The following is a 24,656-nucleotide window of genomic DNA, read 5'->3' on the forward strand; positions in this document are numbered from 1 at the left end:
TATATCTTGCATCAAAAAAGACTCAAAACGCTTAAGAAGAGCACGTGTTCCCCGCAGCACCATAGAAATGAAGCAGGTTTCTTTTATTAAAGCAGTAGCGGCTGCTAAGCGCCATTACTTTCAAACTATTTTGCCGAAGTTTGTACATAATGCCCCTCAGAATTCCTGGAATTTTCTCAGCAAACAGAAGAATTCCCTACCTTCAATGAGGCACGAGGGGGCGGTGCTCAGCAACAAGACGGATATTGCTGAAAAGTTTAATTTACATTTTCACATTGTGGGATTCGGGCTTGCTGCGGCTGCCCTTTGCGCGGCCGCCGCCCGCTTCCCAGTTGTTCTCCTCGTTCCCTTTCTCCCGCCTGAGGCGGCGGAGTGGTGGGGATTGAAGGGTGGGGTGGTTAGCCCCCCTATTGCCTCCTCATGAGAGGGACACTGTTGGGGAGCTATGCCTGGGGGGGGATATTATTATTAAAAAAAAAGAAAAAAAAAATAATATTGATAGGATAGGGGGAGGGAGGCGGGTCTGTTCGTGGCAGGGGGCACCTGAGCAAGTATATGGAGGGGGGCGAGGTCGATGAGGGGAAGCGGTACATTGCCCACAGCGCGAAAAGTCCATCGGCGGGGGCACCCGAAGTAGTTGCCTGCGTGCCCGCTCCCAGGGCGAGGCGGTGGCGGCGAACTTCGGCAGTATCCGGGGTTTTGAAGGACGGGTGGTTCAGCGGGGCACCTCGCCGCTCACTTGGCGTCCCGGCGATCCTTTCCCCTCCCCGGTGCCGGAATCCTGCAGCCAGCCCCGAGCACAGACACCACACCACCACAGCTGCAGCGTCCGCCGTCCGATGACACCGCACCGCGTGCACAGAGTATCCGATCCCGACGATTCGATCCTCACTCCGCCCAGCCTCACCACAGAGTGTGAGCGCGTGCAAGGCGCACTCTCGCCGCCCCCGCGCGGCGCACCGGGGCCAATGATAGTTGCCGCTGCAGTGCGCGGACGCCACAGAGCAAGGCTCCTGTGAGCCAATCCCCTTTGAGGAGCGGCCCAGTCTATGCTTGGTCTCCGGCGCGCGCGGTCGCCGCCGAGAGCCGATAAGGAGACGCGCGGGTCCTGGGCGCTGGCGAAGCAGGGGCGACTTATTCCAGAGTTGTAAGGGGGGTACAGCTGGCCACTCTGGCGCCCACTGTGTGACCAGGCGTCCCTACCCATCCCTGGGTCGCGCCCGTTCGGCCAAGTCCCGCACACACTCACACACCGGCCCAGGCCCGTGCGGCCGCGCGCACAGCGGCCACCTAGGCGCTTACATCGGGGATGCCTGCGCTCTGTCCGCGGACCGCTGGTAGCGGCTGGTCGCGCCCGCGTTAAAGGCGGGGGCGGAGGTTACTGGCTCCCACGTAGGCCAGCAGGTTTTTGAAGGCTGAAGTTCTGGAGCTGGCTGGTCCGGCCGGGAAAAGGATGTCATCCAGCGTAGTGCTGGGCAGGCCCAGGTCGCGGTAGCTCCGCCGCATATGCGCACGCCGCTGCGCGGTGGCTGGGCACGTACACAGGATGTGTTCAAGTGTGTCCTCGTCACCGCACGACGAACACAACGCGGGGGCACCAGCTGGGAACCGCGTTCGCCGATCAGCTGACCAGCCGCATCCAATTCGGAGACGCAGGAGAAGAATGTAGTCTCCCCGCGCGAACTTCCGAGTGTTTATGGTTGCGAACAATGTTGAGTTCGCAATCCGAGCGTCCGGGTGGAGGGCGCGGGTGCGTCTCCTTATGATGAGGCGGGCGCTGTCATGCGGCGTCACAAGCTGAGTCAGCGGTGTGTCCGGGTGGTGCGCGTCCCCCGCTAGAGCGTCGGCCGCCTCGTTGCCGTCGACACCGACATGAGATGGGACCCATTGTAGGGCCAGGTCAGACCCGTTTTCGCAGAGCCGATGGAGCTTGACGGCCACAACCCTTAGCAGCCGTGTGCCTCCCTCGGGGTTGCGCAAAGCCTCGAGGGAGGCCCTGGAGTCCTTGCATATGACAGCCTTTGTTAGGTTGTGCTGGCGGATGAGGTCCGCCGCGAGGGAGATGGCCATGAGCTCGGAAGTCATGGACGAGGCCGGCATCCGCAGCCTGCACTGCCTCGATGTTCCCAGCTCTGGTGCCGTGCAGGCAGCAGTTGCACTGTTCTCCTTCTCGCGGACGGAGCCATCTGTAAATATCAGTGTACGCCCTGCGTGTTCCTCGTAGAGCACCGCCGCAGTCTCCTGTTGCAGCGCGCAGCGTGGTGTTTTGCGCTTGGAGCGGATTTTCGGTAGCTCGGTTGTTATGCTGAGCGGGGAATGCGGCGGTGGGGGGAGCGGCCCTGGTGGTGGTGGCGGGCCGAGCAGCTCGTCATACAGTTGCACCGTTTTCCCGATGTGGGAGAGGGGCTGCGCTCGGAGGTGTCCGATCAGTTCCGTGCAGCTGCGAGTTCGCTGCATCCGCTCAACATGGTTGAGGGCGGTGAGCTGCGCGCGAAGCGAGACAGGCCACGAGCGGGTCTCAGCATATGTTCGTGCACTGTTCGAGCTCCGCGGCAGCCCATACAGTTCTCTGATGGCACAGCGATGCACTGTATCTATGCTATTCCACTGTGAGGTGGAGAGGCCGAGCAGGGGGAGGGCGTACAACTGCCTCGCTGTCGAGACCGCCTCGTGAAGTCTGAGGCAGTGAGCTGGTGAGCAGCCCTCTCCCCTTACCAGGAAGCGTCTTGCGATGCGTGCTGTTGCTTTAGCTGCCCGGCATTGCTGCTTGACCTCCTGGTGCCACTTGAGGTGTGCGTCGATTCTGACGCCGAGATAGATGACTGTCATCTTCCAGGGAAGAGGGCTGCCGCCTATTGTGAGCGGCTTGTTGCTTCTGCGCGCCGCAAAGTTTTTGGGGTGCGCGAGGAGCGCTTCGCATTTGTGAGCTGAGAGCACCAGCCCAAGCGCCCGCAGGTGACCCGCTATCGCATCGAGCGTGGCCTGGAGTGCGCTTCTTGTCCTGCGTGTGTGCCGAGTTGGGCAGCGCGCGAACACCGCAATATCGTCCGCGTACAGGGCAACGCGCACCACTTTCCTGGCATTTTGGGGATGGAATTTGGGAGTTGCGCAAGAGCTGCGTTGAAGAGGAAGGGACTGAGGACACTTCCCTGCGGCACTCCACAGGGCACTGGGTTGTCTGTGCTTGTCGTCGCACACACATTGCCCGGTCGGAGAGGAAGGCCTCAATATACTTGAATAGCCTGCCGTGTACTCCCATGGCAGCGAGCGCATCCGTGATTGCCCAGTGCGGCAGCATGTCGAATGCGCTTTTAACGTCAAGGAGGATCAGGAACCCGGCCTGCCCTGTATTTCTCGCCTGTTCCAGCGTTGCCACGACGTCCGCAATGCAGTCAGCCGTGGCGCGATTTCGGCGGAAGCCGCTCTGCTGGGAGGCGATTGTGTCGCTTGCTGCGGTTATCCAATCGAGCCGGCGCAGCGCCATGGTCTCCATCGCCTTCCCCGCTGCTGATGTGAGCGAGATCGGGCGGTAGGAAGACAGATGCCCCCTTGGTTTGCCTTTTTTAAGGATCGGGATGACCATGGCTCTGCGCCAGCTCTCCGGGAGGGTGCCGCTCTCCCACGCCTCGTTGTAGGCAGCGAGAAGGGCAGCTCGCTGTGGGGAGTCCAGGTTTCTCAGCATTTTATATGTGATTCCGTCCTCGCCCGGCGCGCTGCTTTTCTTCTTTGAGGCCAGCGCCCTGTCCAGCTCCTGGGGGTTGAAATTCGCATCGCACAGGACGCGTACTCGCTCGCGCACCTGCGGCGTGCGATGTAGCGCTGGCAGTGCGAGCGCCGAGGGAGGTGGGCGTGTCGCTGGCGCCGTTGGGATAAACTGCGCCGCCAAGCGCTCCACCAGCTCCTCCGCTCCGATGCTGAGGTGGATGGCCACCGCGAGGACGGGGCACCTTGGTAGAGTGGGCTCGAGAAGTGCTCTGTAAACACGCCATGCGCGCGACTGGTTGTGTGGGTCCTCTAGGGTGCTGCACAGGGCGGCCCAGCTTTGGTTTCGCCGTTGACGCGCGTGGCGCCGACAGACAGCATCGATTCTATTATAAACTGTTCTGTGCGGCGCCGTTCGCGTGCGGAGGAACCGTTTCTGTGCGCGCCCCCGGTCGGCCCAGAGGTTTAGGGTCTTTGTATCAGGGACGGGGGTCCCATACGGCACCCTGTCGTTCGGGCCACAGCTCCGCCCTGGCGTCCCAGTGGCTGTTCTCATTGGAGCCTTTTGGCGGGAACACGGCACCGCTTCGACGGGCGCGCTCGCGCGACCCTCCGAGCGGAGCTCAGGGAGAGACCCCTCCGAGACATCGCAAGGTGCGTACGCAACTGTTCTTGTCTGCCGGCCTTTGTCCGCGCAGACCAGTGTGCACTCGAGTTCGTCTGCTCCGGGTCGTACCTGAGAGCGCAACTCGAGCCTGTCGATCGTGATCCAACGATCCGCGACAGGCGTACCTTGCGGTGGTTGCCCACTCCCTCTCAAATGAACCCTTTGGTCACTGCAAGAGAGAGAGATCACAGCACGCCCTTGCGTGCTTGCGGCGCGCACTCCGTGTCACTTGTGCGTTTTGTATATATGTGTATGTGTGTGCGTGTGTGTGTGTGTCTGCCGCTGGAGGATGGCGTTTCAATAAACGTCTCCTTCGTGAACTTGGAGGTTTGTGTCCTTGCAGCGAAGTGCTCTCCTCCCGGTGGAGGTTGAGTGCGCGCTGCGGTGTTTCAGTGTGCGCGTGGTGACGGCTGATCGGGGCTTCGGCTCGCGCGACGCTCGAACCCGCGGTGGTTGGTGGCCTATGACCTCGTAGAAACCACAACATCAGTGTTTTTTCACACCTGCAGGTAATTTTGTAACTCCTGTTTCTTGTTCACAGCCCATACATGATCTTGTGTCTCAACCTGGTGTGTTTGCAATGTTGTTGAATCTTAAAACAAAAGCAAGTCCTGGCCCTGATAATTTACCTAATTCATTCTTAAATCGTTATGCTGAAATGATTTCTCACTTTCTTACCATCATTTTTCGAGCTTCTCTCTTGTCTTCAAGTCTGCCTTGCGACTGGAGGGTGGCCCGTGTAGAACCATACATAAGAAAGGTGATGCCGCATTGTTTATTATCATTGACCTCATCATGCTGCAAACTTCTTGAATATATTTTAGCTAATTGCATAAAAACCTTCCTTGACGACAACATATTATCGCCATTCAAGCATGGATTTCGGAAAGGCTTTTCCACAGTCGCCCAGCTCACATCCGTCGTTCACAATTTTACTCAGGTTCTTGACCATTCCGGCCAAGTAGAAGTCATATTTCGAGATTTTAGGAAAGCCGTTGATTTAGTTCCGCGCAGTAAACTTATCCATAAACTAGAAACCATTGGTCTCCCTTCATTTATTATTAACTGGGTTTCAGCTTATTTATCCGACCGATTTCTATGTCAGTATCGATGATCACTGTTCCAGCCAACTTCCAGTAACCTCCTGTGTCCCGCAGGGCAGTGTCCTTGGGCCACTACTCTTTCTTATCTATATAATGATATTATCGACGTCATTATTCGCCTTGTTCAAATTAGATTGTTTGCCAATGATTGTGTTCTGTATAATAAAATTATTGTTCCAGGTGACCAGATTTTATTTAATTCTAACTTATATAGTATTACCGAATGGTGTAATAAATGAGGAATAAAATGAAATGCTGACAAGACAGTATTTATGCGGATTACGAACAGAATGAACCGCCATTCTTTTTCATACAGTCTTCCACCCCGGAACCTTTCAGAAGTCGAAGATTATAGATACCTCGCTGTAACACTAACGAATAATCTTAGTTAAAACAAACATATTTAAACTGTATGCTCGTCTTCCTTCCGTAACGTTTGTTTTCTTAGACATAACACAAGCTCCTTCCGACGTCAAACAGCTAGCATATAACACCATGATTAGACCTAAACTTGAGTACGTGTGCACTGTTTTGGATTCACACACAAACACTAACAATAATGTTCTCGAAATCTTCAACGCATGGCTGTTCGGTTTATATTTTCTAAATATCGCAGCATTGACTCACCATCTACTCTAATGCTTAAACATAACATGAAGTCCCTTGAATCTCGGCGCAGAATACAAAGGCTAAAATTCCACTTTCTACTAAAAAATAATTATCTATGGCTCCTGATTTGTATCTTAAACCGGAATCGTCTAGGGCAACAAGAAATACGCACACCGAATCACCAACACCTTAATTTGCCAGAACTAACACCTTCAAATTATCTTTTTTTCTCACGCACAATAACCGAATGAAATAACCTCCCATTATCATAACCTCAGGATTTTGATTCCTTAGAACAGGCCGTGCACTGATTTGCTGTTTTTCTACATCTTGCTTGTCCTTGTGTAAATTTTATCTTCATGTTTTTGCACTTCATGCTTTTGTGTTTTCTTTCGGAATTGTTGCCCCTCCTGCCAGGACCCTTCATTGGGTCTGCAGTATGACCAAATAAATAAATAAATAAATATATGATCTTTTCTCTGCCACACAATGACATGTGTCACACGGTGTGAAAATATTTTTTTATGTTAACAGGGGCACGTGTCCTCCCTTCCTTCTTTCCTGTGCGTGCATCCGTGGCGAAACCTTTATAATTTCCATGCTTTGGCGAAATGAAATCAGTTGTGAATGCAGTGATTGTCCGTGTTGCGTGTGTTTTTCCTTGTGTTTGTCATTTTCGCGCGGCAGTTATGTGGAAACAAAGTAACTAACTTGGCCATAAGCTCGTTTTACTTTGCCGAATGCGCTTTCGGGTTTGGCTTCAAGCACGCTTCCCCTGATCACGGTTTCCGCGTATCGGATGCGATGTGCCATCTCCCACTAGTGCCGAGATCCCGTGCAGAGCCACGCATGTGTTTCCCCGTGTACGGGCTCCACCTGCTCTCAATTGTCCCCCACCCCACCCTTCTTGTCAGAAATTGCAAGAGTGGGGAAGCAGGGGTCAGCACCCTAGCCCCTCACCACCCCCACAGCACATAATCTTTTTAACAGGCGTCTTGACGACGAGCTTCTCGTTCTTTTCTTTTTTTTTTTCGCTACTGGAGGTGGAGGGCGCTCGAGGGCGAGAGAAGTACGCGCTCTGGACCGAGGCTACTGGGTTCAGCGAAAACAGAAAAATATCCTTTCTTCCACATTCTTTCTGCGAGCGTTCACGTGAGGACGCAGTAAATGATTGTTTAGGAATCTATCGAACCCATATTACGCAGCGTTTTCACACATTGGCGGCTAAGACCTCGAGTGCCTGCTTAACGGTACTCCATGGTGTAAGCTGTGATGCCTAGCATTGCTTCTGCGCAGGCTTCTGTACTGATGGGTGTCGCTACACGGTTTCAGTGCAAGATTACGTTGCAATGGCGCATGGCAGTGTTTTAACAGCCTATGAATGTGTATTCAATTTGGCCTGCCTGCTAGTGTTTGGGAGAGCAATAAACGCAGGCGTCGAAGGCGACAAGGATTTGTAAGTACCGAAAGCTTCCCTCAACAGATGTGAAATGAGTCGTATTTTAACAGTGATGAGAAATAACACTGTTCGGGATGAAATAATGTTTATAATGGGCAAGCATTACTTCGCTATGCTCACAGATTTCTGTCCGCAGACCGCGTCCGCAGAACGTGTCCGCAAAACTGTGTCGGCCACAGTTGTGAGTAATTGTGAAGTGATAGAGGTTAATGAGTGGTGTCAATCAATAGAGGGTGACGTAACGTTGTGTCTGAAAAAATAATTGGTTCAATAAGTTAATTAGGTAATTGATTAGTTGCAAAAGTGTCTAAAAGTAAAGGCGAAAATGGTCTCATTAGCCAGTGGCTGGGCGCCTCATTTGAATGTATCAAATACTAAAATAGTTATTTAAATCAGTGAATTAGGGTGACGTCAAGATGCATCAAGTAATTAAGTAATTAATTAAATCAGTTAAGGTGACGTGAAATATGTGACGTCACGCAACCTGAAGCCGAGCCAAAAGAGGGCATAGGAAGGGATTGACGCGCAATTTGAAAGTGCCAAAGACTAAAATAGTTAATTATCCAGTCAAACAGGGTGACTTAAAGGATGTGACGTCACGCAACCGGAATTAGAGCCAAAAAAGGGCGTAGTAACGGATTGGTGTGCAATTTGAAAGTACCAAAGACGTTAATTTAGTGAGTCAGTTAGGGGGACGTCAAGGATGTGAAGTCACGCAATCGGAAGTAGAGCCAAAAAAGGGCAAAAAAAGCCCAGACAGTGGTCCATTGTATGGTGGTCGTTTTTCCCGAACACCCGAATGGCCGCAGGCGTAGGGGTTCCTCTTTTGGCTCGCCGACGAGGCTGCTTGTTACGTGCCCGGTTGGAAGCACGGCGGACGCTGCATACTCCTGAGAAGCCAAAGCTGAGCGACGGTCGACAAGCTAATTGCTACCAGATGCATCGCAACCAGGCGGCGGACACACCATTGTAAAGGTCTTGCGAGGAGGAACCCCCTCGGGATTGCAAGGGTCAGTCGGGCGTTCGTGACGGAGGGAAATAATGCGCGTTCAACGCCGGTCCGATTGGTTAGCACACATAAGAACCCGAATGAGGCTGGGAACGCGTGTCTTCAGGATTTCCCACGAAATAAGCGGCCATGCCCTAAGAAGGGAAGCGTTAACAAACCGAGCGTGGATGGCCCTAACACCCGATGACACAAGCGACATTCTTGGGAAAGTGAGGTATGGGGAAGCGAAATGCCGCCGGCGAGAGGGGACGCGGCCATTCTTCAACAATGACAGCTGTCCTGTTCGGCTGCGGTAATTGATATATGGCTTGTTGTACCTTATAAAGGTAATTTGTTAATCGTCATTAATTAATCACAGGTTAATAACTAAGACCGGCAATTGCTGTAGTGAAATTAAACCAAACATATAAGCTTTCCCGTGATATACGAAATATTAGACTTGACGTTGCAGCCTGAAGTTCAACTGTTATCGCACTTAACTAATTATTAACTTTTAACAAAGGCTGACAATTATTGTCCCCTTCATGGATCACTGCCTTGTCGTGGCGGAGGGGCTTGCGAAACTCGATGAAGTCGTGAGCTCTGCTGTGTAGGGCCACCCAAGATAGACAGGTCACGGCAGAGAGTTCTGACAAAATGTGATTCACTGGAGAAGGTAATGGCAACCCACTCCAGTATTTCCTGCCAAGAAAACCCTATGGCCAGTCACAATACCATTATCGATATGGCGCCGGAAGATGAGCCCCCCAGGTTGGAAGGCGTCCCACATGTTACTGGGGATGAACAAAGGGCGATTCCTAGTAGCTCCAGGACGAATGAAGCGGCTGGGCTAAAGCCAAAAGGACGCTCAGTTGTGGATGTGTCGGGAAGCGACCGGAAAGTCCGATGTTGCAAGGAGATATATCACATAGCAACATGGAATGTAAGATCTATGACGCAAGGTAAACTGGATATCGTCAAGCGAGAAATGGACAGATTGAACATTGATATCTTGGGTATCAGCGAGCTCAAGTGGACCGGAATGGGAGAATTTAACTCCGGCGACCATTATGTCTTTTATTGTGGGCACGAATCCAAGAGAAGGAATGGGGTCGCTCTCATAGTAAACAGAAGAATGGGCAAAGCAGTGCTAGGGTACAACCCCAAAAACGACCGAATGATTTCACTTCGGATCCAAGGTCACCCTTTCAACATAACAGTTATCCAAGTCTATGCACCGACCACTGCTGCTGAAGAAGCTGACGTTGAGAGATTTTATGCGGACCTACAATGCCTTTTAGACCGCACCCCATCATCAGACGTCGTTTTTCTCATAGGAGACTGGAATGCTAAGGTCGGGAGTGAAGAAATATCCGGAATTACAGGCAAGTTCGGTCTTGGTGAGCCAAATGAAGCTGGGCAGAGGCTAGTAGAGTTCTGTCAAGAAAACAACCTGACCATAGCGAATACTCATTTTCAACAGCACAAGAGGCGCCTGTACACATGGATTTCACCGGACGGTCTGTACAGGAATCAGATCGATTATATTATTTGCCGGCAGAGATGGAGAAGCGCTATACAAGCAGTAAAAACAAGGCCTGGGGCCGATTGTGGCACCGATCATCAGCTTCTTGTTGCCAAAATTAAGCTTCGATTGAGGAAAGCGCAGAAAACTAGAAGGCCTTTCAGGTATGATCTGGATCAGATTCCATTAGAATATGCTGTGGAAGTGAGGAATCGATTTCAAGAATTAGATCTAGAAGACAAAGAGCCCGAAGAGATGTGGACTGATGTTCGTGATATAATACAAGAAGTTGCTACTAAGGTAGTTCCAAAGCAAAAGAAATGCAAAAAAGCAAACTGGTTATCTGAAGAGGCTTTGCAAATAGCTGAGGAAAGGAGGATGGCAAAAGGTATGGGGGAAAGAGAAAGATACAAGGTGCTCAATGCGGATTTTCAGAAAATAGCAAGGAGAGATAAGAATGCCTTCCTGAACATACAGTGTCAAGCAGTCCAGGACAACAGCCAATTAAGGAACACAAGAGCTCTGTATAAGACAATCAAAGATATCAAAGGAAGCTTCTGTGCTAAGCTGGGCGTGATAAAGGACAAACGAGGCAAGGACCTCACTGAAGCCTCAGAGATAAAGAAGAGGTGGCAGGAATACACAGAAGAACTGTACAAGAAGGACCCGGATGTGCAAACCCAACATAGGACGGTTGTGATTTCTTATCTCGAGCCGGGCATCCTGAAGAGTGAAGTTGAATGGGCCTTAGCCAGCCTTGCTAAGAACAAAGCTAGCGGAATTGATGGTATTCCAGCTGAGTTGCTTCAAAACCTCAACCACGACGCTGTTAACACACTGCATACATTATGTCAAAAGATTTGGACAACCCTGCAGTGGCCACAGGATTGGAGGAGGTCAGTTTACATCCCCATTCCAAAGAAAGGCAGTGCCAAAGATTGTTCCAACTACCGCACGATCGCGCTTATTTCGCATGCTAGCAAGGTGATGTTAAAAATCCTGCAAGGTAGGCTGCAGCAGTATGTGGATCGGGAGCTTCCGGACGTGCAAGCTGGGTTTCGCAAGAGCAGAGGAACTAGAGACCAAATTGCCAACCTTCGCTGGATCATGGAAAAAGCAAGAGAGTTCCAGAAACCCATCTACTTCTGCTTTATTGATTATGCGAAAGCGTTTGACTGCGTAGATCACAGCAGATTGTGGCAAGCTCTCCAAGAGATGGGAGTTCCAATTCACCTCATCTGTCTCCTCAGGAACCTTTATGAAGGGCAAGAGGCCACAGTCAGAACTGGGCATGGTCTTACTGATTGGTTTCCGATTGAGAAAGGGGTGAGGCAAGGCTGCATACTGTCGCCCTGCCTATTTAACCTATATGCAGAGTGCATCATGAGGAAGGCCGGTCTGGACGAGTCTTCAGCTGGAGTGAAGATTGCTGGAAAACGTATCAACAACCTTAGATATGCGGATGATACCACTTTAATGGCAGAAAGTGAAGTGGAACTCAAGAGACTTCTGATGCGTGTACAAGAAGAGAGTGAGAAGTTTGGGCTTAAACTGAACATTAAAAAGACGAAGATCATGGCGTCTTGCCCTATCAAGTCCTGGAGCATCAATGGACAAGAAGTGGAAGCTGTGACAGATTTTCTATTCTTGGGCGCCAAGATTACCTCGGAAGGAGACTGCAGCCATGAAATTAGGAGACGCCTGCTTCTGGGAAAGAGAGCAATGGTTAGCCTTGACCGCCTAGTAAACAGCAGAGACATTAGTCTACCAACCAAGATCCGTATAACCCGTGCTATGGTCTTTCCAGTTGTGATGTATGGATGCGAGAGCTGGACTGTGAAAAAGGCTGACCGCCGAAGAATTGACGCGTTTGAATTGTGGTGCTGGCGAAGACTCTTAAGAGTTCCTTGGACTGCCAGAAGATCAAATCAGTCGATATTGTCGACCATAAACCCTGACTGCTCATTGGAGGGTCAAATTCTAAAGTTAAAGCTCAGCTACTTTGGTCATCTGATGAGAAGAGAGGAGTCGCTGGAGAAAGATTTGATGTTGGGAAAGGTTGAGGGTCGCCGGAGAAGGGGTAGGCAGCGAACGCGATGGTTAGATGGCATTCTCGAGGCATTGCAGATGAAGCTATGTGATGTTAAGAAGATAGTGAGAGACCGGAAAGCGTGGCGTGACATGGTCCATAGGGTCACGAAGAGTCGGACACGACTGAACGCCTGAACTGTGACAATTATTGTATTCCAGGCGTACTCTATATAAGCTATCCAATGATATATGACTTGAAATTTTATAGATTAGGCAAAAAATTAATCGCCTAATATTTTTCCACAAGCTTTACTATATAACCCTTCAAATTACAGCATCGAGAAAATAAAACCGGCCACTCAAATCTTTCCTCGCCGCGACCATGATCACAAAGTGGAACCTTCTTTTGAGCGACCAAATTGTTAGTTTTTATTCCTTCATCTTTCAATTAGTGAATGGAACGACCTATATAAAAATATTGTTTGCCTCACGAACCATGAAAAATTTAGAGAAGCGTTGGAAACGATGTTCCCTGCTTAGTCGAAAATGCTCAATAAACTGAGAAATTCACCTGTTTTAAGATTTTACGCTCGTTTATTATTTTTTTTTCTCTGATTTGTGCTCTTGCACGGCCGGTCTCGAGGGGGAGCGCGCTTCTCTTCTCTTACGGCCTCACCAATGGTACCAATGGGGTCTGTTTCCACCTCCCGCCGCGCCTCGGTGGGGTCGCCACCACCCCATTGCTGCGCCTCTGCTACCGCCGTTCACGCGCAAGGGAAACGCGCGCTCGCTCTTCGCTCCGCCCGCCTCAGTTGCAACCGGCAGATCCTGACATTTCACCCTTTATGGTTTATACAAAGACGCCGTAATCAGCGTCTAAGATTTATCGTGCACGAGGAATAAAATATAGTAAACGCCGCCCACGCGCGCGCGCGCCTTCGTCAGTGCGGCCGAGCGCGGTCGAATGAAGCTGGTGCACTTCAACATTTTTTGCCCCTAACTTTTGCACAGAAATAAATTTATCAGGCTATGCAGTGTTCTTTCGAAAGCTGTAAGCAGGTGTGGCGCGACCTGACGTCAGTGCATAGCAAACTGTTGGGTGGAGATTCTGTCAACAGCTTCCGTTTTCGTTTAGACCAAAAGAGGCACCGGCGAAAATTCATGGCGCGTCTCAGAATCATAGTAAGGAACAAAATTTACGCATATATTTAAAATTGCAGTTGTTTAGTGGAGTGCGCTGTTCTAGCTGCGTTAAAAAAAAATCAGTCGGTTGAAAGACAGAATATGTATATGCAGTCCCGGACGCAGACGTAGTCGGTTTAATACATAGCTAAACAACTTTTAATCAAGGAAATGGGCATGAACAGTTATGCCTAATTGAAAAGAGCGGCAAACAATAAAAAACATTGTCCTTCAAAGTTATGCATTGTACTACATATTCATCAATTCATCTAAACGTGACCGGCGGCTAGAAAATTCAGTCTCAATCTTCCTGGCCGGTTTGTTCATATAGGCAGCTGGCCTGTAATTCCTGTTTGTCACTTTGTTGGCATAAATGACAAGAAGGATTCTGATAAATTTTTCAGATATCAAAGAAGCGGACCTTATAGGCTGTTGTTAATTCCTTCAAGGCAACTCAGCAATGACGAATTCTCAATTGCGCTGCTTGAATCAGGATTTGAAGAACTTCGAGAGCATTTGTGTGCGGTAGATGCACAAGGTTTTTTTTTTTTTTTTTTTTTTAAAGAAAACCTTGTGCAATAGGGCAATAAACTCTGGTTTCGGATAGTGCAGTCCACTAGAATTCTTGTCCGCGTAGAAGAGTGTACATGGGGCTGCTTCTTTCGCTAGTTTCAAGAAAGATAGCGCAACGTCACACCCGAGGTAACTGATTAACTTATCAATGTATCCATCGACGTAAGCTAAACCGGAATATGTGACAGTAATGGAATGACACGAGATGCCACCACGATTCCTTCATTTCCTCGGTTACTGATTGTGGCCGAGCAGAAATGATTTCTTCGGCATCGACGAAAACTGCCTTGATTTGGCTCCAAGATGAACGTCCGTCTTGACAATGTGGTCAAGTGCCGCTGTTACGGCCCTCGCATTTAGCAGGTCGTTCTCTCCGCACATCAGCCTTACTTTCCCTAAGAGAGCCTCAATGGGGCCACTATTTGACTTTTCTGATGTGGACGGAGCCGACACCTTTCCCGATGAGGTATTCTACCACTTGTACAGTAGACTCCTGATGAACAGCATTTCTTGAGATGTTTCTTCAGTGAAGTTTTCCTTCTTTAACGCTTTAGAAGTTTCTTGGATGCTTTCGAAACAGCAAGTGAATTCGTTTGTCAGCCACTGCAATCGAGTATCAGTAGCTGCATCATTTATTAGCTTCTGTTTACTGCTTCCAGCACAAGTGGCCGGTGTCATGAATATCAAACCATTTGTTTATTGTTTTCATAATAAGAATAATATCATGTAAAATTTCATTAAAACAGCATTTATTTGCAAAATAAAATAATGTTTACATACAACACATTTGCTAATATACAAATGATAATAACATTGAAAACTCAACCTTACAGTCTTTACTTTGACAGTTCTAGTCAGATTCCAGACGACTGGCAATTAAGCAAGGTTACACCAGTCTTCAAAGCTGTAGATCGCTCCGACCCCTCAAATTATCGACGAATTTCACTGACATGTATCTCTTGTAAACTTTTCGAACATATAATATGCTCGCATATCTCATCTCACCTTGACTACAATTGTTTTTTCTTTCCCAATCAGCATGGTTTCAGAACAGGTTTTTCTTGCGAAACTCAACTATTCGAACTCACAACTGATCTTCACTTAAATCTAGACGCTTCTTTCCAAACCGATATCATTTACTTAGACTTCGCCAAGGCATTCGATCGCGTTCCTCACCAGCGCCTCTTCTCCAAACTCTCAGGTCTGTCACTTAACCCTCTTGTCTTATCCTGGATCCACTGTTTCTTAACCAACCGTTTGCAATTCACCGTCATCGCCAATCACGCATCCGAAACTACTAGAGTAATCTCCGGGGTCCCTCAAGGATCGGTTCTTGCTCCGTTACTCTTCCTAATTTTCATTAACGATTTGTCATCTGGTATTTTATCATCTGTCCGTCTCTTTGCGGACGACTGCGTCATTTATAGCCGCATCATCAATAGCAGAGATCCGGAAATATTACAGGATGACCTAACCCGAATTCAGAAGTGGTGTTCCGACTGGCTAATGCAGCTCAATGTCTCGAAATGTAAATTCATCCACATCTCACGTAAACGTTCCATTCTTCATTTCTCCTACTCCCTGAGCTCCATAGCGCTTTCTCAAACAAATTCATACAGGTACCTCGGCATCGAAATAACAACCAACCTAACTTGGGCTGACCACATCACTAAACTATGTGCTAGTGCTTCCAAATCACTCGGATTCATCAGGAGATCACTTTCCATGTCCACCGCAGCCACCAGACAACTAGCATATGAAACGTACATTCGGACTAAACTAGAAAACGACTCAACAATACGGAATCCTCACCAGACCTACTTGATAGATTCTCTCGAAGCCATTCAGAATCGGGCAGCACGCTTCATCACCTCACAGTACAAATCGCAGTTCAGCATAACAGTCTTGAAATCATCTCTCGGTCTCAAACATTAGCTTTCCGCAGGAAAATTTTTATTCTTTGTCTTTTTCACAAACTGTATTTTAACTTTCCAGCACTTCGAGAAAACCTTCTACGAGCTCCGGTACGATCATCTCTCCGTTTATTTAACTCTTTAAGCATACAGCGTTTGCACGGCTCCACCAATTCCTTCAATAAATCCTTCCTTCCCAGTGCGATAGAAAGCTGCAATAACCTCCCCGAATACATTGTCAATGAGGCTAATCCTTCTAGATTCAGACAGCTCCTAATCGACTATCTCAATGAAAAATAATCTTCCTGACCCCTTATGTCAGCTACCAAGCCCTGCAAACTGACCAGCCGGTTTTACTTCCATAGCTGTTATTTGAATTTGTTTTATATTTTTGCCACTCTGCCATGACTTATCTGAATTTGTTACTCTTGTCTTTTTTCACCTTGTTTTACCTGCTGTTTCTATTTTGTGTTTTTATCTTATCTTGTTATTTTCTATATATATATATATATATATATATATATATATATATATATATATATATATATATATATATATATATATATATATATATATATATATATAGGGAGGGCGTTGAAGCTCGAATGGGTCCGGTAGGTCATAAGCTTGAAGTAGGGGACACACGCTGAAAAAACAACACTGTTGGCGAAATATATATATTTTCTATACTTCTTTATTACTTTTATATTTATGATCATGTATGACTGCTGAACAACCCTGTACCACCCCCTCCCCCCCTTATGTAATGTCCCGAACGGGACCTTTAAAGGGTTAATAAATGATGATATAATACTTTATATCATGCAAGCATTATGCAACTTACATTACATTTTTTATGAAATTATTTTCATATTCGGTTCTATATATGGATGGTTTCGAATCTGACGCTGAAAGACGGTTTTGCTGTTGCAGACGAGTTGCTGTAATAATAGCCTTGAAGAAGCTTCGATGTGATCCCTGCTCATTGTTCTTTTTTTTTTTTTTGCTATTCTTGTGCAGGCTTGAGGAAATTTCGGATTAAAATGGACAACAATAGCTGCCATGCCGCAATGAATGTCATATGCTTGTCGAACGCTTGCTGAGCAACAGTGTTTCTTATATACTCGGTTCACGTGTGTAGTACGTTGACGACATGCCGCTGCAGCATCTACCTGCTGAGCCCTTTCATTTCGGGGCTGCACTTACCACGAAACAAACGAGCGACAGTGCGAAAGCATGCAAAAGCCACCCGCCGTCGCTGAAGGAGATGCGGAGCGAACAGTTCGCGCCCCTTGCGGCGGCGGAGAGCGTGACTCAAGGAGAAAAGTTCCCATTGTTCCCGCGGCGATTGAGAAGGCCGTAAGAAAGAGCGCGCGCTCTCCCTCGAGACCGGCCGTGGCTCGTGTTGCCGTTAATCTACGTATGTAATATTGTTTGTAGTTGTTTGTTAGTTGTGTATATCACTTTTTTCTCATTTTTTCTTGTTAACATGTGATGACACTATGTAACGTTTTAACAATGTTTTTTATGACTTCTCCCTTCATATGTAATGCCCACTTGGGCCTTTAGGGTAATAAAATGAAATGAAAATGAAAAATTGTAGCTTAAAGTTCAATTCTTAATCACAGTTAACTTATTAATGGTTATTAACTAAAACCGCTAAGTAGAACCTAGCAGTCGTACGCGGTATAAGCCATCCATTTATGTACGACTTTATGTTATAACATAAAGCTCAGTTTTTAATCACAGTTAATTCATTAACGACCATTAATTAAGGTCTGCAAGCAATCAAGTGCAATTATACCTGACGTAAACTGTTCGACGATATGTGACGACGTTGTATCATAAAGTTCAATTCTTAATCACAGTAAACTAATTAACTTTCGAGTGGTTAGCTGCTGCAATGCTTTTAGTGCAATTATGCTTGGCATAAGCTTTCCATTGATATAACAATACTGGCGCTGTACTCGCAGAATAAAAGGCAGCTGCACAGCTACAGCGTACGCGTCCTGTACATTCTGTGCACGGCACTCATCACCCAAGTAATGCTACACATTAACTGTGACCCCTCCCCCCCCCCCCCCCTTCCGAAATGAAAGACACGTAACGCACCTAATCGGGTAATACGGCCAAATTCTCATTTCACTACACCCGAGTTTTCGATACAGTTAAAACGCGATTAACGAAGTTGTGGGGAGCCGAGAAATATTTCGTTAAATCGGGAACTTCGTTAAATCGCGGAGGGCTTTTCTCAGTCGTTTTATCCTATAAAGTTGATTATTATATGGTGACGCGGGATCGGGAAGTACCGCGACATCATATTTACAAAGCGTAAATGCGCTGAAAATGAAATCGTGTTTTGAAAGGACGTAACAGCCAACATAAACCAAGGACCATGGGAAGCTGTACTGTTACGTCATCTTTCAATGCAATACCAACTTGTTCACTATGCTATGTTGCTACAATGAAATCGCGGTCCGCACAACCACCGACACCGATAGCGCTTTTTAAAAGAAGCAACGAAAAGTTTACCTCGGCAAGATGGGTCCCAGGGGACTAAATTTCTTTCGCAGCAAAGACGTCGGTGATCTTTGCCTGCTTGCGGTTTGTAAACAACATCTGCGGAGATTTTTTGTGTGTTTTTCTCATGTGTTTCGTGAAACCGTCTGAGCAGATTAACGGCTACTATAATTTGTCTCGGTGTTGGCATGCGGTACTGCTGCCTACACCGGGTCAACGGAGTGGCTTTCTACCGCTGGTAAAATCTCGCGAATTAACATCAATATAACTCGCGTTTCGTACCGCGCAGCTCAAAAGCGGGCCGTAGTTGGTGCACGATGTTAATGGTGGCTCGCAGTCAATACATCCTTGAGTGTTTTGTACAAAATGGACCAAAAATAGACTTTTTCGCCTACATTTCTCAGCAAAAGGATCGTTAAATCGGGACGGATAGCGAAATTATTTTCGTTATTTCAAGTTACTCAAAGCATGTAAAAAAGCATGGCTAAAAGGCAGCCCTGCAGCTGAGGCTCAAAAAGAGTACCTTTGCAAGACGAACATGAACCACCTTTACAGGCTGCGAGGTTCGAAACTGGGCTTGGGCTCACCGGGAAGGAGGACGCAAAGGGGTTTACGGAGCTTCTCCAAAACGCACACCCCAAGAAAAGCCGAGCGCCAGGCCGGGGGACGCTTGTATCGATTTTTACCGGTGGGTGTCCGGAGGTAGGTTTCGAGCGTATGAGGGGAATCGGGATATCTTTGTTAAATCAGGATTTACGTTAAATCAGGTTTTGTCTGTATACAAAGTGCGCCACACGAAAGCTGGGGACCAAAATAGCGGCCATAAGTCTGGCCGGGCACCGCGGCGTAACACCTATAGGCTCCCTAACCGCGAGTGCATGCCTCCTGCGTTCCTGCATGGTGTCCATATTTATTGCTGACCGCAAATTCCAAGCGTACTGAAACTATCAGCCTCGCTAAAAAAGGTATTTTAAATAACCAGTCAGCACTTTCCAAGCGTCTGACTTTATTGCTAAAAACTACCTGCATGCCATTCTTGACCAATCAAGCCTACACAAAATGACACATAGCGTGGGCGTACAAGCTGCAAACACTGATCAGTGCGATTTCCCTGTAAGGTGGTCACCTCTGTTTTAGAGACGCTTGCCAGTGATGCTATAGAGGAGCAAGGTCATCAAATTTCCACCCACGTCTTGGTAGTCTTTACTGGACCAGAAAGAAACTGCAATATGGTGCAGGTAAAACACAAGCAGGAATGCAACATCAAACAGGTTCATCAAATAGGAGTGTACTGGATGCCGCTGTCCTGTGTCAAAAGCTGCATAGGACATATTGAGTGTTGCAGAAACGTCACACTTCACTGGCGGTGGGTGGACAACTGGCCGTCCATTGTCCCCACTACCGTAATTCTGTTTCAGAGAACCGAGGCGCGAAACAACGATCTGGAAAAGTTCGCGTCAGCGCCTTAAGATGGAATTCGCCTCTTGCGTTAGCAATTGAAACCTCGGTCGCCTTATCTGATAACCTAATGAGTTGAACTATCTTGATAGAAAGTTTTCTCACACACGCCAGTGTTCTCACACTTCCATTACTTTGCTTCACTGTAGAGGTGGACCCCAAGGTCTCCCTATCGAAAGCAAGTAATGTGATGCTGGTTCAATTCTGCAGAAATAGCGGAGCTGTTGAACTGGAATTTTTAACTAAGACAAAGCAGTGTTTAGATTCGTGGAAAGATACGAAACATCACTTCACACTCGGTGATAGAGGTCTGCACGGCCCGGGCCCGACCCGCTGTGGTGTTTTTTACCGATTGAGATGGGAGGATGACATCGAAGTTTAGCCCTCCAGCTCGCTTGTACTCATTCGTTGGGTTTAGTTAAAATGGGCTGCAATATGATAGCTTCCGACTTTAAGAGAATTTTTGAAGTATCGTTGAGGTCAAGATGACCAGCTGAGATTAAGTACTTTTGTGCATGCCGCCAAGGCGAGAGTCGCACCAGAGATCACGTGTCTCGCATACTGTTAAAACGTCTGCTAGGTCCCATCAAGAAGATGATTTCGGGGAAGAAGACTCGAGGGTTTGCGTGATACGTACTTTCGAATGCGCAACACAACCCAATCCCGCGTATAGTCATGGCGTGTGTCCTCTTGAATCTGTATGTCAGATTAAAATTGACATGACTGCTTTTAGATTGTGCTCAGTCATTTCTGTGGAATAAAAGAGGCCTCCTCTCTTCTACGGATTCCCCGTGTCGCTTCTCGTGTGAGCGAGGTGCGTGCTTTCAGATTGCGTCCTGTCCCTTTTTCTGCCTTGAGCCAAACACACACGCATACACCATGTGTGTGTTGCTAACAAACTGAAAACGAAGCAATGAAAGCCACTACTCGTACTAGGCCGCTAAATGTTCCATCGGGCGGGGTACAGGGATCCAGAAAGTTGTAGCCTGAACGTTGGTAGCCGAGGCGCGCCTCAACCGCACGCCTGAGAGCTTTGGCTGGCGGCGCTTCGTTTGAAGACCAACTCCGTACTAGGACAGAGCCACACCACATGAGAGGCGACAGATAAAACACAAGTGTGCGCTGAGCTGTGCTCCCTGTTGCAGACGACAGGCTAGACTCCCCCCACAGCGAGGGCAGCTGTCATTAGAAAAGCTGTTCGAAAAAAAAAAAAAAACTCTTCCGCGCGGCGGGCAGACCACACACGCCTAGTAACCCCAGTCCACGGCCGGACTCAAGTGACAGCTGTGGCTGTCTTATCAGATCTCCCTGAGGCACCTGGTGGAGACAAGCATGCGCATGACAGCATTGCTCTCAGTCCACCGCCATTCGTTCATTTCCTGCGCTCTCTGTCTAAACGAGGGGTATTCCTTTAACTTACACCCCCCCCCCCTCCCCGTCAAAAAAAAAAAAAAAGAACAGCGATCTGCAGGAATGGGTGGGCAAGCTATTCAGTTTGTGACTTCGTGCTGCTGTGTAGCTTTCGGTCGGACAACTAAAATTGTTGACGTTTATGTTCAAGAATGTCCGTGCACAATGTGCGCGAATACGTTTCTATTGTGGCTGTGTGTGCCCCAGGATATTTTCGACAAAGGCGCGGTACAAGCAAAATGTGTGCACGACGTCATGCAGGTTCGAGGTGAGTTTCATTTTTCTACGGCTTTTGCCTTGATAGCGCAGGCCTCCGCTGTTTGAATTGCGGATATACTGCCCTGAATGGGAGATGCGAACATAGGTGGATGCATGGCGCATGTGTGTTGCTTTTCTGGTCCCGTACAATGCGCAGCTTTTTGTTTTTTTCATAACTGAACCTGGATTAAGCACGCTCTTTAGGAAGCATAACGAAGCCTTATGCACGGAACGCTGGCCTGTTCACCTTTCCCGTCGTAATGCTCTAGTTAGACGCTGTGCCGTTCTGTTGTCGTGTAACTGCAACAGTAATTGAAAATAAACAAAAAACGGTCTTAGGTGCGGTGGCGTCCGTGATAATCAGAAGCGCAACAGAAAAACGTGTTTGACTTTGTGTTTTCTGTTTGTTCCTGGAGGGACGCGACGGGAGCAGATCGTTGGTGGCACTTGCGGCGCTATGCCCAAACAACCGCTTTTTTACGCGGCGTCTGCCAAATTGCCGTGGACAAAAGTGGTTAATCCACGCGAACCGAAACGATTGCATTTTTTCAGTATAAAAATATGTGCCATACAAAATTGCTTGGATAAGATGGAAAGTATAGCAAGGAGGGCACGTATATCTCAGAAATATCTGCTTCTCTGTCAGAAAAATTTGGCGGGCAGATATCTCGGAGGGCGTGGAGTATACCACTTTTATGCACGGGGGTACATATCTGAAACTGTAGCACACGGCCCCAGACTTGCATGCTGTGTCACCTTTCCCTAAAATCGAAGGGAGCGAGCGATTAGGCTTCTGTTGAATAGCGTTTCTCTGTTCCTTGAATTATATTGCATTGTTCTGTTTTTTAGTATGCCGTATAAGCCTCATGCCTTCCGTAAGAGGCTGGATAGAAGTTGTTCGTATCATTTCCTTCTTCACGCGGTGTGGACTGTGGAATATTTCGTCGCTCTATCTCCTTCAAACATACGTAGAGTGAATCGGTGGGCAGGTTTGCCCGGTGAACTACGGCAGTAGCTATCTTCCTTCCTTCTCACAAGTACGCCTTTTATTGGTGGCTTAGGGCACTGTCACAATTTTGCTTGGCACTTTTCACAGCCCCTGGTTTCCCGGCGCAGTGCATATCTCATTATCAGCAGCTGTACCAGATGGCTCTTGCCAGTGATTCGCCACAGCATGAACGCAGCCCGTGTCTTAAAGTCCAGTGTTATTCTCTCGAAATTCTGATTGCTAAGCATAAATTATCTACGCAGCTTGACACCGCCGAAAGTGGATGCAGAGGAGAATAGATGGGTCTACTTCGACTCAAGAACATTGTCATAGGTCGAAAGTAATGAAAAATAACTACAAGATTAAAGCTGCTGAACATGAGGTTGAGGGTGAGGCGGGAAGATAAGAATTGAGGATGAGGGTGTGTGAGGACCAGTAGTTTAAGTTGGGATGAGGGCGAGGGAGAGAGAGAGCGCCAGGAAATTGAGGGTGGCGGTGAGAGAGGCTCGCCGATTGGAAGGTGAGGGCGAGGAGAGCGCCAACAGCCTGGCCACGATGGTATAAAATTCCTGGCCTTCTTTCAGTCGTTCTCTTGCATCTCTCTGGATTTGTTGCGACTGCTCGATATTCATGATGGCTGCCCTCCGTAAGGACCCCAAGTTCTTTGAAATGGGCCGAATCATGGATGACGCAAGGGTCCAGGAAGACTTCGTGAGAGGTTTGCGACTGGCACCCCAGACGTCTGCGGTGCGACCCCAAGCTTCGACGGCCCCTGTCGGTCGTCCGGCGACGGCGGAGTTTTGGGGAGTGTGTGGCCAGCTGGGGTTCAACAGCGCTCGCCCGACCTGCGACGGACAAGTAGTCACCTTCTATCGGAAGGCGAAGAACGGACGACGGGCCCAATTTCGGTGCAATAGATGCCGGAAGCAGCTTTCGCAGCTGCACGGCACCGCTGCCTTGCACGGGCCAGCAGCTCTTCAGGCGACCGCTGGCACCTCAGCAAGTTTTTTCGCCAGAAAGGACAGCCTCGGCCGCCCAAATGTCAAGTTGTCGCGATCCTATGCCCTTTATATCACCTACTGCATGGCAAAGGACGTTTCAATCACCAGCACCAGGGCTATGGAAGGCAACGACATTTCCAAGCAAACGTGCACTGACTGGTGAAATTACGTTCGCAAAGTCTGCTGAGCCGAGCTCCAGCTGCAGCCGCCGATTGGCGGTCCCGGTGAGGATGTGCAGGTCGATGAGTGCCTCATGCGGGGCAAGAGAAAGTACAACCGCGGCCGCCTTTTGGCAGGCGATAACGTTCCGCCCCACAGGCAGAACAATTACGGTGGCGTCGTCGATCGCGGCCCATGGATTTTTGGCATGATATGGGTGGCCACAAAGGAGCTGCGACTCTTCAAGGTCGACCGGCGGGACTCAGCGACACTTGGAGCCGTCATCGCCGCAAACGTCCGTCCGGGGACCACCATCCTCAGCGACGAGTGGGCGGCCTACCAGTGTGTGCCGGGATTGGTGGACGGTAACGGGGTAAACATGAACTTGATTCACAAAACTGTGAACCATACACAGTTTTTCGTGAACCCCGTTACCGGCGCGCACACGCAGAATATTGAGAGCGCATGGCAGAAAGTGAAGAACCGGCTGATACGAAGCGGGTGGCGGATGACGGATGGCCTCACGGACTCGATCAACGGGCGACGGCGTTGCAGTGACCCTTTCCTGCGGTTGATCGGAGCCATCGCACGGCACTACCCGATGTGAAGTACGTGCTCTATCTTCAGCCAGCCACTTCTTCCACTGGAACTCTCAAGGTCTTCAATCGGAGGCTCAAAGCTGCTCAGCAGCTTTTTTTTTTTTTTTTTTTTCCCGGTCCCTCTTGGGGCCACCAAACGAGCTTTGGCAGAGCAGGCATGACGTTTACCATCATGTCTCTGTCACCCCTGTCCCTCTCTCTACACTGAATCACCTTTTTGCTGATCCGATGAATCAGTTTGGCATTACAAACATTCGTCAATGTTGGAACCGACAACTTTACGCTGATTCGCCAAGTCAGCTTTGGTAGCCAAATGGCCGAGCTGCTAGCTTTTTTTACCTCCGGTTTCCAACTAAATTATTTCCCGAATTCATATTGCCTATTGGAGTGAAATTTATAGAACGAGTGCACTCTGCTGTATCCACATGTTCTTCGCAGAGCTTTGCGCGGAGTTGGCGAACCGCCTCGAGCAGGACATGGCAGTTGTTAGATTATACTAAATGTAGGTAAA

At 48.6% G+C, this 24,656-nt stretch overlaps 2 protein-coding genes across 2 annotated transcripts in view; both read right to left on the bottom strand.

The window, feature by feature from the left end:
* The window catches only part of LOC146177940 (uncharacterized), a 119,626-nt gene that overhangs the window by 60,448 nt on the left and 34,522 nt on the right, over positions 1-24,656 (bottom strand). The window lies entirely within an intron of this gene.
* On the bottom strand, positions 1,360-23,522 carry LOC146177942 (uncharacterized). Its single transcript, XM_084580781.1, has 3 exons — positions 23,467-23,522; positions 3,201-3,974; positions 1,360-3,076 (listed from the first exon to the last, which is right to left on the bottom strand). Exons 1-3 carry the CDS (start codon positions 23,520-23,522, stop codon positions 1,360-1,362), a joined length of 2,547 nt encoding a protein of 848 aa, XP_084436907.1.

The sequence above is a fragment of the Amblyomma maculatum genome, chromosome 10, assembly GCF_055883805.1.
Source record: "Amblyomma maculatum isolate TAMU_Amacu chromosome 10, ASM5588380v1, whole genome shotgun sequence".
Classification (NCBI taxonomy): domain Eukaryota; kingdom Metazoa; phylum Arthropoda; class Arachnida; order Ixodida; family Ixodidae; genus Amblyomma; species Amblyomma maculatum.